The sequence below is a fragment of the Bos taurus genome, chromosome 1, assembly GCF_002263795.3.
Source record: "Bos taurus isolate L1 Dominette 01449 registration number 42190680 breed Hereford chromosome 1, ARS-UCD2.0, whole genome shotgun sequence".
In the NCBI taxonomy this organism is placed as follows: domain Eukaryota; kingdom Metazoa; phylum Chordata; class Mammalia; order Artiodactyla; family Bovidae; genus Bos; species Bos taurus.
In genome coordinates this window covers 41,547,916-41,565,976 of record NC_037328.1, presented here as the reverse complement: position 1 = coordinate 41,565,976, position 18,061 = coordinate 41,547,916, and the positions used below count along the sequence as shown (strand labels likewise).

General features: G+C 36.1%; 1 protein-coding gene across 12 annotated transcripts in view; it reads right to left on the bottom strand.

Moving 5' to 3' along the window:
- The window catches only part of EPHA6 (EPH receptor A6), a 1,033,311-nt gene that overhangs the window by 441,593 nt on the left and 573,657 nt on the right, over positions 1 to 18,061 (bottom strand). The window contains exon 6 of one of the 12 annotated variants that reach the window (XM_059887712.1): positions 3,470 to 6,291. The exons of the other annotated variants lie outside the window; for them this stretch is intronic. Coding sequence (XP_059743695.1) covers positions 5,918 to 6,291 — 374 coding nt within the window. The 3' untranslated portion in view covers positions 3,470 to 5,917. Of the gene's footprint in view, positions 1 to 3,469; positions 6,292 to 18,061 lie in introns of those variants that run through there. 12 annotated transcript variants of the gene reach the window in all.

Sequence of the window (18,061 nt, the reverse complement as noted above, 5' to 3'; positions counted from 1 at the left end):
CTTCAAGATATATGTTTTAAAATCCTTGTGTTCAAGTAAAAAGGTAGATATACCCAAAACATGTTTTCAGATTATATCCAGGGAATATAAATGAGAAGATCTTTTAATTCTGTAGATCAGGTTTTACATTTTGTGACAACTATTGGATTATGTCTGTCTTCAATGACCTCTTTTGGATAATTCCTAAGATACAGCTATCTTGCTCTCTATCTTTTCATGGACTCCTATCTCACCACTTTAATAAGTTTTCTATTCCTAAAAATGCTGAATTGACTTTTAAAATGTGTCTGCAACATTATTAATTTGGTTTGTTATTTCTCCATTTCCTATTATATGAACTTTCATTATTCCTTATCACATTTTTTTTATATCTTAAATTAGTATATTTACCTCTCATTACATATCCAATTTTTTTTTTCACTTTATGGTTTTCCCTCCTATGGCTGAGTTCAAAGCTATACTTTTGAAAATCATAAACATTTTTTTATGCTTCTAATTTCTATAGCAAAAAGATTTTAAGAGGTCTGAACTTCCTCCTAATCGTCTATATTAACATTCTTTTGCTTGATTCTGAAATATTCTTAATTGGTCACATGATGGCTTCAGTTTTGTTGTTATCTGTCTTTCAAATGAAGGAAATCTCTTCAGTCTGAGCTTTGGCAATACATACGACAGGAGAATTGTCTCTGTCCCACTTTTATCCATGTGGGTCCCAGTGTCATCTACTTAGACTCAGAGCTGGACAACAGAAGGGTATGCTTAATTTTTCAGATTCTAGATAATTTTATCATATATAATTCTACTAAATATTCTTCTATCCCCATTACCTGAGTCTTTGATACCCTGATAATATAAAATCCATAATAAATTGTTACTTATGCTCTTATCTCCTTCAAACCACCACCAGCATAATTCATCATTCTTTGCCATTATTTTTCTTACTTCCTGATTTTCTGATGAGTGTAAATTCCTCGGTCAGTGTAGAAAGTAACAGTATTGAAAAAAGTCTCATTTTCTCAAAAAAGGTATACACATCAGGCAGAAATGATTCACCAGTGTTCCAGTTCAGACCTAATTCTGAATCAAGATAAACAGTGGGTCTGGTCCCACATGTAAGGAGCTGGGAAATAGTCCATCCTAAAAATAAGTAATAATCTGAACAGATTGAAAAATCAACAACTCTTCTCGGATTCATAAAAGAGATGAATTCAGAAGGCAAACCACTGCTTTTGAATTAGAAAGACAGGCAACTACAGCAAGTCCTGGCTTATTGGAGCAGAAACAGAACAGAATCTGCTGTGGAAACCAGTGCTGGGGCAGGAAACCTGCCTTGTAATTGACAAATTGCTGGAGACCCAGCGTGGACAACTCCGGAAAGTTGAAAACTCCAGGGCTACTAGTGATAGAAGAACCCCCATACTTTGTGGATTTTACCTCCAGTTTCTTACGGTAAAAACTGGAGTAAAGCTCCCTCATTCTTCAGGCAGTTGTAGAAGAAAAGGAACCATTTTAAATATTCCACAACACTTTGTTTTTAATAAGACTTGCCCCAAAGGGCAACTAGATAACCAGAGCTTAATCTGCTCATGTATTATCACAGTCTAACTGGTTTGGGGAAAAGAAATAATCAACCCCAGCCCATTCAAGTCATCCTGTTCTACCTGTGAATGGAGGAAAAAAAAAAAAAAAACAACAACAACAAATGCTGAGAATACATGTGAAGTTCACAGGCCAGAGGCAAAGCCTCACTAAAAGACTGAGACCTAATCACAGGAAAACAGCACACTTCCCCTGTCCCTCACCTCACCACCACATAACCAAAGACCTACCTATAGCAGTTCCTTTAATCTGACACTTAATGTTCATCTATTAAGAAAAAATTACGAGGCAAGCCAAAAGGCAAAAAAACACGCTGATGAGACAGAGTAAGCATCAGAACTAGATACCAGAGGGATGTTAAAATCATCAGACCAGGATTTTTAAACAATTAGGATTAATATAAGGGCTTTGATGGATAAAATAGACACCAGGCCTATGTTTTACTAAAGTTAGTACCTTTGGGGGAAAATTTGGATTGTATTTACTCAGTATCTCCCTATAATATTAAAATAGTGAAACACTAAAATTTAATCTTTCCCATTATTATTGTATGCTTTATATAGAATTAACTGTATAAACTCACATTGTACAATTTGATGAGTTTTGACATAGTATACACTAATAAACCATCAAGATACTGGATATTTTTACTACCAGCAAAAGATTCCTTTTGCACCATTTATAATCCCTTGCTCCCCCACAACTGTCCCAGACAACTACTGATCCACTTTCTCTCAATATAGGTTAGATTGCATTTTCTATATTTTTATGTAAATGAATCATATAGTATTCAATCTTTTTTGTATGTTTTCTTTTTTGTGGCAAAACAAATTGAGATTCATCCATGTTGGTGTATATATTAGTAGTTTGTTCATCTCAGCTGCTGAATAGTATTGCACTGCTAATTTTTACAAATATAATTTTATATCTATAGTAAAACAATATTTATTAACATGATACTTATATTTTCTTAGGAAATTAAACAGAGAAATATTGCCTCAGATATACACTGATCATCCTTTTTTCATAAGTCGTGCCCTTAATTCTTCATAGTTACAGTTATAAAAAACTGATTAGTTTGCTTTGTGCTTAAATAAATAAAAAAACAGAAGAAAATGTGTATTCAATAAATTTTACTCAGTAGCTTTTGCTACCTTAGTCCCTCCCTTCTTCTCATCCTGACTCAGGATTTTATGGGAATAAAATGTGATGAAGTTACTATTTAACTACAAGGTTTAATACACTAATAATCATGGAATTCAGTAAATTCCTCCTAGCATTTTCTCAGTGATGCTACAGAGACCAATCTCAAATTAGAAACAATAGAAGTGGGAGGGGTTAGCTTATTGATTATGACAACTATTTTCAAAAATACACTCCCTTTGCTTGTGCAAAGAGAAAAATAAAGGCTATGTAACAGGATGACCAGTGCATGTAGAAAGCGTAAGGTTTTGGGGAAAAGAGAGATACCCTTTACTTTGTGAAGGAACAAAAATAGACTAAAAAGGAACAATAAAAATTAGCCTTGTCACTGTTGTGTGTCTAGTGCCTGCATGGTCTTAGCATATTGTAGGTAATCTGTAAACATTTGTTAGAGCCTGTTACACAGAGTAAAATATTCAAAAAGGGAAATAAAAATATCATATATTAATTCATATATATGGAATCTAGAAAAATAGTACTGACAAACCTACTTGTAGGGCAGTAATAGAGGCACAGACACAGAGAACAGCTGGGGAAGGAGAGGTTGTGATGGATTGAGAGGAGCTTGAAAAATACATTTTACCATATGTAAAATAGATACTGAGAATTTGTTGTATGATGCAAGGAACTCACCTTAGTGCTCTGTGACAATCTAGAGGAGTAGGGTAGGGAGGGAGGTAGGTTCACACGGGAGGGGACATATGCACACCTTTGACTGATTCATGTTGATGTATGGCAGAAACCAAGACAATATGGTAAAGCAATAGGTCCAATAAGAAGAATTGACCAAAACCATGAAAAGTCTCCAAAGTCATAAAAGAAGAAGTTGTAAATAGCACTAAAGAACAGAGTAAATATCTAAACTCAGTAGTGCATATTACGCATGTGTGCTCAGTCCTGTCTGACTCTCTGCAACCCCATGGACTGTAGCCCGCCAAGCTCGTCTATGGAGTTTTTTCCAGAGAGAATACTGGAGTGGGTTGCATGTATATTGGAGGAAAAGAAAAGTAACGATGTGCCTGGATTGTCAAGACGAGGAGAGATAGCATCAGAGAGAATCTTTAGAACTATTGCAGTAACCTAGGCTTGAGGCAATGGAGGCCTGGGAAAGAGTGGTAAGGAGAGGCACAGAAACAGGAGGTTCCTTTGGTAGCTGATTTCTGATTGGTAGGAAAGAATGAGGATGTGAAAGGTGAAAGATGCAAAAGGGTAAGAGAGGTTTTGAGTCTGGGCAACTGGGAGAATTGCGATAGCACTTACGAATGTGGGAAGCTGGAGGGAGGGATTAATTTGGAAATAGGAGTGAGGAAGTACATGAGGTTTGGAACTTGTCAACATTTACTGGAGTCTTTTAAAGTGTATAATGAGCCTGGAATACAGGAAGTATTGAGAAAAACAGAAGTTCAAATAGCTGTTATTTTCCCTAAGAAAGGAAAATAAAATTAGAGAACATATTTTAGTGTCTTAGAAAGCTTTCAAAAGTTTTACCTCTAGTGTAAAACAAAAGCAATGGATCTCACAGTGAAATAACACCTTCCTCCCAAAAACATTTTTTTAAGAACTGTATATCCAACAAATGCTTCATATAAATTGTTTTTCAATAATTTTACACAGAAAAAAAATACACCTGATTTATTTTAAAAAACAGACAAAATAATTTCCTGTAGAGAAAAAAATAAGTTTGCATTACACAAGGGTATAAAACGAGATAATTATAATGACTTTTAAAATTGAGTACAATAGATAGTATTAGTGATATAAAGCAAGATAGTAATAAAAGATAAGTTCAGAATCAAATGGCATTTTCTTTTAAAAACGATCATTTCTATCTTTCAAATCACATTATAATAACTCAAAAGCACTATTTCTTTTTACAGGTACTACTTCCTAAAAGGCTGAATAGTTACTTTGTGGCTGATGAATTCAAATAACAAGCCATTCTTGGATCAATTTTCTGACTTCAAAAGTTAATGACTTATGAAATAATATTCTCATTTAAAATGACTTACTTTCCTTATTAACAAGAGATGGATGTGATCACAGTAGCTGGGAACTTACAATGTTTCAACTACTGACTCATCAGAAAAGAGGAATGTCACCAGCTTATTCCCACGTCCTGTTGTTGTGATTGATATTTTATGACTAAGCTGCCATCACAAGGCTGAGATGTGAGATCAGAGACATGGTGTGTTTCTTAAGCTGCACAAAGGATGAAAAACTATATTGAATCCAAAATGTGTGTTCTTATTTTTGCTATGGACTTTTAAAATACAAAAATGTACATTTCAAAGAAGGATTGGAAACATACTTTGCATTCCAAAGTTACATTTCATAAAAGAAATCACTAAAATATAAACAAACCTCTTTTATAATGTAAATAACAGAAATGCTCTTAAGAATATAATTTCAAGTGCAAGCTGACTGATTATTATGAAGTTTCACAAAAAATACAAAAGTACAATACTATGATGAACATATATTATCACCTAGTTTAAAAAAAAAAAAACAGGAAAATTGAAGGATTTGGTTTCCATCTTTTTTTGTGTAATTAAAAACAAAACAAAGCAACTTTCCAGACAAGCAGGAGTTCCTTTTATGATCTCCTCAATCAGATTCTGTTGTGTTTTACCCCCAAAATCTTCATATGCATTACTATTCAGTTCAGTTCAGTTGCTCATTCATGTCCGACTCTTTGCTTACCCCATGGACTGCAGCACGCCAGGCTTCCCTGTCCATCACTAATTCCCAGAGCTTGCTCAAAATCATATCAAATCAGTGATGTCATCCAACCATTTCATCCTCTGTCATCCCCTACTCCTCTGCCTTCAATCTTTCCTAGCATCAGGGTCCTTTACAAGGAGTCAGTTCTTTGCATCAGGTGGCCAAAGTATTGGAGCATCAGTCCTTCCAATGAATATTCTGGACTGATTTCCTTTAAGATTGACTGGTTTGATCTCCTTGCAGTCCAAGGGACCCTCAAGAGTATTCTCTAACATCACAGTTCAAAAGCATCAATTCTTGGTACTCAGTCCAACTCTCACATCCATACATGACTATTGGAAAACCATAGCTTTGACTAGATGGATCTTTGTAGGCAAAGTAATGTCTCTGGTTTTTAATATGCTGTGTGTAGGCTGGTCATAGCTTTTCTTCCAAGGAGCAAGTGTCTTTTAATTTCATGGCTAAAGTCACCATCTGCAGTGATTTTGGAGCTCCAAAATATAAAGTCTCTCACTGTTTCTATTGTTTTCCCATTTATTTGCCATGAAGTGATGGGACCGGATGTCATGATCTTACTTTTCTGAATGTTGAGTTTTAAGCCAACTTTTTCACTCTCTTCTTTCACTTTCATCAAGAGGCTCTTTAGTTCTTCTTTGCTTTCTGCCATAAGGGTGGTGCCATCTGCATACCTGAGGTTATTGATACTTCTCCCGGCAATCTTGATTCCAGCTTGTGCTTCAACCAGTTCAGCATTTCTCCTGATGTACTCTGCATACAAGTTAAATAAGCAGGGTGACAATGTACAGCTTGATGTACTCCTTTCCCAATTTGGAACCAGTCTGTATAAGTACTGTAAGCATATGTATAAACTTAATATGCATAATAAATCCTTGTGCTATGTAACAATAGTATATATTGTACTATTTATAATACAGTATAGTATGAAATGTAGTATAAGGCTATATAATCCTGTTTGGAGTGATATTCAATGTTATTTAAATGAATTATTTTATGTGTGTTATGCATTTAATTCAATGTTTCATTTTCTAGATTTCTAAATTTATCTATGCCAATGTATGTACTTCTGGTTCATTCACTTTTAACCAATGTTTAATCCATTGCATGACTATACCAAAAGTTATTTACTTTTTCCTTTATTGATAAAATTGTAGGTCTTTTAAAAAATTGCTGCTGTTTAAACCAGTGCTGCACGGAACATCTCTGTCCAAATCTCCTTGAATATATGTAAATATCTCTTTAAATTGTGAATGAAAGCAGAAATGCATTTGTATGAAGTATACAGAAATCTTCCTATTATTTTGCTCTCCAAAGTGATTATACCAATTTATTGGTTCCTGAACAATAAATGGAAGCTTCCTTTTCCCTACATCTTTGTCCATATGCTTACTTTTAAAAGTCAAATTTAAAACTGACATAAAGTGTGAACTTAACATACCTTTCACATAAAACAAATTAGCTGAAATGCTATGCTAAGTTTGATATTTATAATGAAAAGGTGTTGCTGCTGCTGCTGCTGTGTCGCTTCAGTCGTGTCTGACTCTGTGCGACCCCATAGACAACAGCCCATCAGGCTCTGCCATCTCTGGGATTCTCCAGGCAAGAACACTGGAGTGGGTTGCCATTTCCTTCTCCAATGCATGAAAGTGAAAAGTGAAAGTGAAGTCGCTCAGTCCATAGCGACCCCATGGACTGTAGCCAACCAGGCCCCTCCATCCATGGGATTTTCTAGGCAAGAGTACTGGAGTGGCTTGCCATTGCCTTTTCCGTGAAAAGGTGTTAGGACCCATTAATCCCTCAGATAACTATAAATCTTCTTGCATGGAGTAAACAGTTAGCTATAGTAAAATTCAGCTATGGATGGGATCAAGCTTTTCATCTCCCACCCTTATTCATGTTTCCAGAAACAGAGGAATTATAATTCTCTAGCATCTAACAGATGAAATAAATTGGATGACTGCCTTACATTCCAGTTCCAGACATGCTTGCCTTACATTTAAGCCTCATCTCTCATTAGCTACATGATCTTATACAACTTATTCAAACTCTCTGAACTTCAGATTCTCTCTGAGAAGTGGTGATTATAATTGCATCCTTACAATATTTTTCCAAAGATGTAAGGCAGACAATGTTTTGAATACACAAAGCACAATGCTTAGCACAGGTAAAAGCAAAAAAAATGTCCATTCGTCATAATATATAAAGTTATGCAAACTGTCATGTTAAATCTAATAATAAAGACCCCTTAATGTATAATAACCACTATATATGTCTTCTTTTCCTTTATATTCCATAGCATTTAAACTATTACAGTGATATCAGTTAGTATTTAACAAACACTGTCTTCTAAGGACCCTGAAGTTCATTTTGTATATACTTTGGCCTTATATGGTACCCAAATTACTAAGTACATCTAACTTGCTGGATACAGTGATAATACAGCCGCAGTTATACAAGAGTGGCAGGAAAAAAAAAGTAGCAGACAAATATATTGGGACTATATATTTTCCATGTTATATTATGAACTATTCAGGGTCAAGAATTTTCTCTTATTCACGTATATAGTCCTATGATTGGCACATGGTCAGCATTTTATATGCTAGATGAATGAATACATGAATGAATAGATGAAAAAATATTAATATTTCTTCCTGTGCTAGTTTTTAGGAACACTGAGAGTTTTGAGATGAAAAGTATGCCTTGGAAGAATCCAAGTAACATATTACAAGCTCCAAATCTCAATTTGGCTGAGTTTGCTACCATAGCAGATGTAAACACCATACGATGGAAAATAGGGGGAGGTGGAGGGTGAAGGGATCACTGTAATGCTTTGCTGTAAATTTCAAACCAACAGTCATTTGTCTCTTATTGTTAGGCACTGTGGACACTGAAATGGTATATATGGTCCCTGCTTTCATAAAGCTACTGTCCTTATGGAGAGAATAGAAGACTGAATAATTTTTTTCACCTGGTATCCTGTTGAAGTATATTAGCAGCCTGGGAAAAAAGTAACATACCGCAAAATATAGTAAATAACTGAGACTGTAATCCTAGATATTATTTATAGCCAACAAAATACAGGAAGAACCTATATTGATTCTTAATATATAAATGTTTCAAAAACAGAAATTAAAACTGGCCATGAAATGAATTACTGTGTCAATCAGTAGGACTCATAGGTCACATCAAACAAGGAGATTCAAGGAGCAAGGAATGGAAGTCAAAATGAAAACCATATTGGATTCAAGGCACAAAGCTGATGCCAGACACCTAGGCCAGGTTGGCCGTTATCTGATGGTCCCTAGTCTTGCCCATATCAGTGACTAGAACCACCATTTAGCCAGTTGCTAAAGACAGAAACTTGAAAGTCAATTATGATGCTTCCCTTTTCCTAGATCCCCCATACCCACCAAATGATCATGTGCAAGTCCTGCCAGCTTTACTTTAAAAATATACCTTGATTCTACTCACTTCTCTCCATTTCCATTGACATTGGTTCTTGGCTGCACTATTCTGATTCCTTTCCTTTCACGCTTGACCTCATCCAATCCTTTCCCCACAGGACAGCCAGACACTCTTTCAAAAAGGTAAGTCAGTTTCACTTACTGTTTGAAAATTTTCAGTGTCTTCCAGAAATAACTTAAAATATAATCCGAACTTCTCACGTGCATTCTCTGGCTCCTAGGAACTCCAAATTTCATCATTACATCACTAAGCTTTGCTCCCTCATTCACTATAGTCCAGCTACAAACATCCTCTGTCAAGATGTGGAAAACTCTTTTCTCAGCTCAGAGCCATCTGCTCTTTCTTGTTTTTGGAACACTGTTCACGTTCTGGCTTATTCTCATCCTTCTGATGGCAGTTTAAATGTCAATTCTTTAAAGAGACTTTCTTTGACTTCTGTATCTGAAATTTGTCCCTGGTGGCTCAGTGGTAAAGAACATGCCTACCAATGCGGGAGACACCGGAGACGCGGGTTTGATCTTTAGGTTGGGAAGATCCCATGGAGGAGGAAATGGCAACCCACTCCAGTATTCTAGCCTGGAGAATCCCATGGACAGAGGAGCCTGGCAGGCTACAGTCAATAGGATCGCAAAGAGTCAGACATGACTTAGTGACTGGGGACATCTTTCATAGCAACTAGGTTACTTTCCTTACAGTAGTAGTCATGAGTAAATAGTTATCACTTATTTACTTGTTTTATATGTTTTCCCACCCAAATATAGTGATTTTTATTCCAAGTGCCTGAGTTGTGCCTAGAAAATACTAAGCACCTAATACATCTATGTCTAAAGACTGAATGAATGCTTATATGCTTCTCTAGAGATTTTTAAAGACATTAACAAGCAAATGAAGTTGGAATTTGGAAAACTTTTAAAAATATTTCTTTTATATTTTATTTAATTCATTCATTCTGAAAACATACCACCACTGAAATAGGCTGAATTCTTCAATAAATAAAAAGGTTGCACATCTAAATCCTATAAATATTATCTTTGACTAATATATAAGGCTTATAAGGTAAAAAAGAAAATATATTAGCTTTGCAATAATTGTTCATGAAAGTAAAAATGCTACCCTTCTTTGCATAGGCATTTATATTTTCAAATTCAATAAATTTACACATATTGAAGTACTGTTGACTTATTTTGATATATATATATACGTATGTGTGTATACATATATATATAAATGTTTTAAAGCTGTCTAAACACTATATTTTAGTAGAAGCAGATATGATATAATCTCTCATTTATTAAAATGTATCTCAGGTTGTGATTAACTGAAATTTGTCTCAGAAAAACAGGTAGTTTCTTGCATTTGATTCTTTCTGATATTATTAGAAAAAGGCTTAAAATATTCCAGATGAGTTCAGTGTTTACCAACATATGGTAATGTCGTCAAACAGAGAACATGTAGATTTTGAGCTTTGAAGTCAGCACATTGAACTTGCAAAGGTATATATGAATTATTTAAGAAGTGTGAAAGTAATGCTGTTACATAAAGAAGTATGCTAGAAAAAAAAATCAGTCATGCTCTAGTTATGCATGGGCATGCTACAGATACTGTCTGGTTTTGGCCTTGTGCACTTCAAATGTACTAATTATTTTAAAGGACTATATCTAAAGTGGAGATAGATTTTTCACAGGAATATTTTTATTGCTATTCTTGTTTAACACATATATTTTGGTTAGTAGTTGTATTAACCTAGTTGTATTTTTGGTGTTATCTGAAAACCCCCCAAAATGCCTCCTAATAGCAAGTATACCATACAAATTATGTTCCCAACAGGAACCAGATGGTACACTCAAATTGGGATAAATTTGGAAGAATTTATCAAAGGGACTGCTTACAAAGTTGTGAGAAGAGTGTAGGGGAACTACAAGGATGATGCAGAGGTAGAAACAAACAAAAGCCCTGAACAAACAAACAAAAGAGACAAATTGTTACTGTCCTTGCGTCTAATGGGATGGATTAGGCAGTTAAGCAGAAAACCAAAGGAAAGTCAGAAAAAAGCTGCCTGGAAATGAGCAGTGACCTGCTACCAGGGACACTGCAGACCAGAAAAAATCATGGCAAGAAGGGACCGTCCTTTCTTAACATTGCCATGGAAGTAGATACTGGGACCTCAGTTCCTCACTGCTGTCCCATAGAGTGTTTAGAAGGTCAAATCTGAGCATGTGACCTAGTTTTAGCTGATTTGGGAGGTCAACTTCCTCTCTATTCACTTTAAAGATGACTACACACACACACACACACACAAACACAGAGAACAGGCAACATATTAATCATTCACACTTTAACAATAATAATACTATAGGTTAGTGTTTGTAACACAATAGATTGTAAAGCTCTTTCATTTTTATTACTTCATATGTGGCATTATAAAAGCACTCACAGGCTAATAGCCATGGATTCTAGAGTAAGACTGTCCAGGTTCAAATCTCAGTCCACACTCATCGATTGTGTTATTTTGGTCGTTTCCAATTTACGTACCATTAGTCTTCATCTGCAGAAAGAGAACAATAATATCTCCTCCTGGGGTGTTGTGAGGACTCAATGAATCAATTCCTCTAAAGCACTGAGTATAGTTCCTAGCATGTGGTAAGTGCTTAGTAAATGTCAACTCTTATTATTTTCATTTCACAGCAAAGAAGTGAAGTTCAAAGAACTCATGGAATTCAGGGCCATGGTTTTTAAACAATGGTGAGAGACAGTCCATGACCCAAGTTTTCTGACGTACAATAAGATAATTTTCATATCTTACATAATTGCATGTGTATGTATGTGTATTAGTCACGCAGTTGTGTCTGATTCTTTACGACCCCATGGACTGTAGCTCGTCAGGCTCCTCTGTCCATGGAATTCTCCAGGCAAGAATACTGGAGTGGGTAGCCATTTCCCTTCTTCATGGAATCTTCCCAACTCAGGGATTGAACCTGGGTCTCTTGCATTGCAGGCAGATTCTTTACCATCTGAGCCACCAGAGAAGCCCCACAACATTGCATAATCACAATCTATTACTTTGTTTAGTTTTTCCAAACACACTTTTTATTAACATTGCTTAATGTCATGTCTAATTATTGCTTATCCCCACTCTGTTTTCACAGGGTAGTGAGATGATGGTGTGTTATTAATTTCAGCCTTAGATTACTTAATAACAGTAAAATTATTCAGAAACAGTATTTCCACACATGTACATAAGAACACAGGACCTTCTCCACTAGTTAGGTAAATTATTCAGTCTAATGCTTAATTTTAAAACAGAGCTCTATCACTTTAAATATCCCATCACTGGAAAGTTTTAGACTGTTGCCTGCTGGTTGTATTCGGTGCATTGACAAGAGCAACATGAATGCTGCCTGTTACACAGTAGCTGCTGAATAAATATTTGTTGAATTAATTAACCAATTAATAAAAGTGCTATAGCTAATATATTGCTCTTATTATATGAGAGAAATTGCCTAGAATACTGAAAGATCAGAAAGACAGAAATATCTAGATTTAGATGGAAATATAAGGGACCAATACATCACAATGTGGAGATTCTATAGTCAGATGGTAAAGAATCTGCCTGCAAAGCAGGAGACATGGGTTCGACCCTTGGGTCAGGAAATTCTCCTGGAGAAGGGAATGGCTACCCACTCCCTTATTCTAGACTCGAGAATGCCATGGACAGATGAGCCTGGTGGGCTACAGTTCTGTAGTTGCTGCTGCTGCTGCTAAGTCGCTTCAGTCGTGTCCGACTCTGTGCGACCCCATAGACGGCAGCCCACCAGGCTCCTCTGTCCCTGGGATTCTCCAGGCAAGAACACTGGAGTGAGTTGCCATTTCCTTCTCCAGTGCATGAAAGAGAAAAGTGAAAGTGAAGTCGCTTAGTCGTTTCTGACTCTTTGCGACCCCACGGACTGCAGCCTACCAAGCTCTTCCGTCCATGGGATTTCCAGGCAAGAGTACTGGAGTGGGGTGCCATTGCCTTCTCCGACAGTTCTATAGTTATAAAGGCCTTAAATCAAAGTGACCTTTAAATGTAAGCCAAATAATCCCATACTGAATTTTCTCAGGCTGATTTAGAGAGAACCAGCTGAGATTTCACTATCTTTCCATAATTATTGTGAGGGAGACATTTTGACGGTGGGTTTTGAATCCAGATTGTAGCAATTGAGTATTCACTCAATACTTATTGAATGAATGAGTGTTACTTACCACAAAGAGTGAGATTCTTTTCTGTTTTACAAAACAAAGCTGTAGAAAAGCAAAACATTCGATATATGGCAGAACCAATACAATATTGTAAAGTTTAAAAATAAATTAAATAAAAAAAATGAAGGGAAGAATAAAAAGAAAAAAAAGAAAAGCAAAACAAAATAAAACCCCTTATCTAAGGATGATTAAAACAGATCTTACAGGTGAAAAAACAAAAACGAAAATTAACACCACAACCAAATCAAGCAACACCCAAACAACCTTTTATTTTAATTAAGCCATGGATTCTTTAAAGTAAAACCATAGGAATATAGGAGGGAATTAGTGTTCACTACTAGAAATAGAGGAGTGAAAAATATAATCCATTAAGATGTCTCTGTAATTTTTTTCTATCATCATATTTAAAATGTGACAGGGTGGTGTTTAGAAGAAATAATATAGAACATTATATAACCTGACCCTCATGTACTGCTGAGCTTTCCATGGCTTTATTTCTTTCTTTATTTCTTTATCTCTTTATTTAAAATAAAGGAATATCTTTAAGATTTTTTAAAATGTATCTAAATAAACTCAGTATCATATTTTAGCAATTCTAAGTAAATACTAAACAACTTTGACTTATTCACATACAAATTTGTTGTTGTTCAGTCACTCAGTCATATCTGACTCTTTGAGACACCATGGACTGCAGTATGCCCGGCTTCTTTTCCCTTCACTATCTCCCAGAGTTTGCTCAAACTTACAACAATTGAGTCAGTGATGCCACCCAACCATCTCATCCTCTGTCTCCCCCTTCTCCTTCTGTCCTCAATTTTTCCCAGCATCAGGGTCTTATTCCAATGAGTCTGCTCATTGCATCAGGTGGCCAATGTATTGGAGCTTCAGCTTTAGCATCAGTCCTTCCAATGAATATTCAAGCTTGATTTCCTTTCAGTTCAGTTCAGTTCAGTCGCTCAGTCGTGTCCGACTCTTTGCGACCCCATGAATTGCAGCATGTCAGGCCTCCCTGTCCATCACCAACTCCCGGAGTTCACTCAGACTCGCGTCCATGGAGTCAGTGATGCCATCCAGCCATTTCATCCTCTGTCATCCATCCCCTTCTCCTCCTGCCCCCAATCCCTCCCAGCATCAGAGTCTTTTCCAATGAGTCATCTCTTCACATGAGGTGGCCAAAGTACTGGAGTTTCAGCTTTAGCATCATTCCTTCCAAAGAAATCCCAGGGCTGATCTCCTTCAGAATGGACTGCTTGGATCTCCTTGCAGTCCAAGGGACTCTCAAGAGTCTTCTCCAACACCACAGTTCAAAAGCATCAATTCTTCGGCGCTCAGCTTTCTTCACAGTCTATTTCTCACATCCGTACATGACTACTGGAAAAACCATAGCCTTGACTAGACAGACCTTTGTTGGCAAAGTAATGTCTCTGCTTTTGAATATGCTATCTAGGTTGGTCATAACTTTCCTTCCAAGGAGTAAGCGTCTTTTAATTTCATGGCTGCAGTCACCATCTGCAGTGATTTTGGAGCCCAGAAAAATAAAGTCTGACACTGTTTCCACTGTTTGCCCATATATTTCCCATGAAGTGATGGGACCAGATGCCATGATCTTCGTTTTCTGAATGTTGAGTTTTAAGCCAACTTTTTCACTCTCCTCTTTCAACTTCATCAGGAGGCTTTTTAGTTCCTTATCACTTTCTGCCATAAGGGTGGTGTCATCTGCATATCTGAGGTTATTGATATTTCTCCCGGCAATCTTGATTCCAGCTTGTGCTTCTTCCAGCCCAGCGTTTCTCATGATGTACTCTGTATATAAGTTAAATAAGCAGGGTGACAATAGACAGCCTTGAAGTACTCTTTTTCCTATTTGGAACCATCTGTTGTTCCATGTCCAGTTCTAATTGTTGCTTCCTGATCTGCATACAAATTTCTCAAGAGGCAGGTCAGGTGGTCTGGTATTCCCATCTCTTTCAGAATTTTCCACAGTTTATTGTGATCCACACAGTCAAAGGCTTTGGCATAGTCAATAAAGCAGAAATAGATTGACTAATTTGATCTTGCTGTCCAAGGGACTCTCAAGAATCTTCTCCAGTTTCCTCTTTTTGTGGCATCTTTGTCAGGTTTTAGTATTAGGGTGATGGTGGCCTCATAGAATGAGTTTGGAAGTTTATCATCCTCTGCAATTTTCTGGAAGAGTTTGAGTAGGATAGGTTTTAGCTCTTCTCTAAATTTTTGGTAGAATTCAGCTGTGAAGCCATCTGGTCCTGGGCTTTGGGTTGCTGGAAAATTTCTGATTACAGTTTCAATTTCCGTGCTTGTGATGGGTCTGTTAAGATTTTCTATTTCTTCCTGGTTCAGTTTTGGAAAGTTGTACTTTTCTAAGAATTTGTCCATTTCTTCCAAGTTGTCCATTTTATTAGCAATAGTTGCTGATAGTAGTATCTTATGTTCCTTTGTATTTCTGTGTTGTCTGTTGTGATCTCTCCATTTTCATTTCTAACTTTATTGATTTGGTTTTTCTCCCTTTGTTTCTTGATGAGTCTGGCTAATGGTTTGTCAGTTTTATTTATCTTCTCAAAGAACCAGCTTTTGGCTTTGTTGATTTTTGTTATGGTCTCTTTTGTTTCTTTTGCATTTATTTCTGCCCTCATTTTTAAGATTTCTTTTCTTCTACAAACCCTGGGTTTCTTCATTTCTTCCTTTTCTAGTTGCTTTAGGTGTAGAGTTAGGTTATTGATTTGACTTCTTTCTTGTTTCTTGAGGTAAGCCTGTATTGCTATGAACCTTCCCCTTAGCACTGCTTTTACAGTGTCCCATAGGTTTTGGGTTGTTGTGTTTTCATTTTGATTTGTTTCTATGCATATTTTGATTTCTTCTGTGATTTGTTGGTTATTCAGTAGCGTGTTGTTCAGCCTCCATATATTGGAATTTTTAATAGTTTTTCTCCTGTAATTGAGGTCTAATCTTTATGCATTGTGGTATAAAGATGCTTGGAATGATTTCAATTTTTTTGAATTTACCAAGGCTAGATTTATGACCCAGGATGTGATCTATCCTTGAGAAGGTTCCGTGTGTGCTTGAGGAAAAAGTGAAATTCATTGTTTTTGGGTGAAATGTCCTCTAGATATCAACTAGGTCTAACTGGTCTATTGGATTATTTAAAGTTTGTGTTTCCTTGTTAATTTTCTGTTTAGTTGATCTATCCATAGTTGTGAGTGGGGTATTAAAGTCTCCCACTATTACTGTGTTATTGTTAATTTCCCCTTTCATACTTGTTAGCATTTGTTTTACATATTGCAGTACTCCTATGTTGGGTGCATATATATTTACAATTGTTATATCTTCTTCTTGGATTGATCCTTTGATCATTATGTAGTGTCCTTCTTTGTCTCTTTTCACAGCCTTTGTTTTAAAGTCTATTTTATCTGATATGAGTATTGCTACTCCTGCTTTCTTTTGGTCTCTATTTGTGTGGAATACCTTTTTCCAGCCCCTCACTTTCAGTCTGTATGTGTCCCTTGTTTTGAGGTGGGTCTCTTGTAGACAACATAAATACGGGTCTTGTTTTTGTATCCATTCGGCCAGTTTTTGTCTTTTGATTGGGGCATTCAACCCATTTACATTTAAGGTAATTATTGGTAAGTATGATCCTGTTGCCATTTACTTTATTGTTTTGGGTTCAAGTTTATACACCCTTTCTGTGTTTCCTGTCTAGAGAAGATCCTTTAGCATTTGTTAGAGAGATGGTTTGGTGGTGCCGAATTCTCGGCTTTTGCTAGTCTGTAAAGCTTTTGATTTCTCCTTCGTATTTGAATGAGATCTTTGCTGGGTACAGTAATCTGGGCTGTAGGTTATTTTCTTTCATGGATGGGGAACACATGTACACCCGTGGTGGATTCATGTCAATGTATGGCAAAACCAATACAGTACAGTAAAATAATTAGCCTCTAATTAAAATAAATAAATTTATATTAAAAAACAAATAAAATAAAAATTACATTAAAAAAAAAGAATCCTCTCCAGTATGGATTTTAAAGCATATCTCTTTTCTATTCCTTAACACCTTTAACCATCTCCCTACCTTTTACTATTTTTTATATAGTTTTTATAGTTGAATCTTAACCATTTTTTTAAGGTTTATGCCTAGATTTAACTCTTCTGGACATCACTAGACTGGATTTGGTTTCCCTCTGTCTGTTCATACAGAATGTTTTGGTGTCCTGAAGATACCACACTTTTTAACAACTTCTATCCTTTAATGCTAAGACAGTGTTTAGCTTATTGATATTTGCATTCCCAGAATAAGCTAATTTCTTGGTAAATCATAAATATTCAATAAATATTTAATGACATAAAATATGGACATCTTATTTTATGATTTTTAACATTAAATGTAAGAAATAGTCATTTGTCTTCCAAATCATTATAAAATAACTGTATTTACATTTTTTATTTTCCATGAGTATGTCTTCTGAGTCTGAGCCACCACGAAAGCCCATTTTAGGTGGTGGTGGTTTAGTTGCTAAGTTATGTCCTACTCTTGAGACCCCAAGGACTGTGGCCTGCCAGGCTCCTCTGTCCATGGGATTCTCCAGGAAAGAATACTGGAATAGGTTGCCATTTCCTTCTCCAGGGGATCTTCCCAACCCAGGAATCAAAACTGCTCTTGTGCATTGCAGGCAGATTCTTTACTGACTAAAGTATGAGAGAGTATGTCTTGGTACATATCAATGTCTAGTAGCCCTAGTCTTCAGATATTGAAAATATTTTGTTTTGTTAACATATAACTTTCTTTTTTTTTCTTTGTATTTAGTGGAAC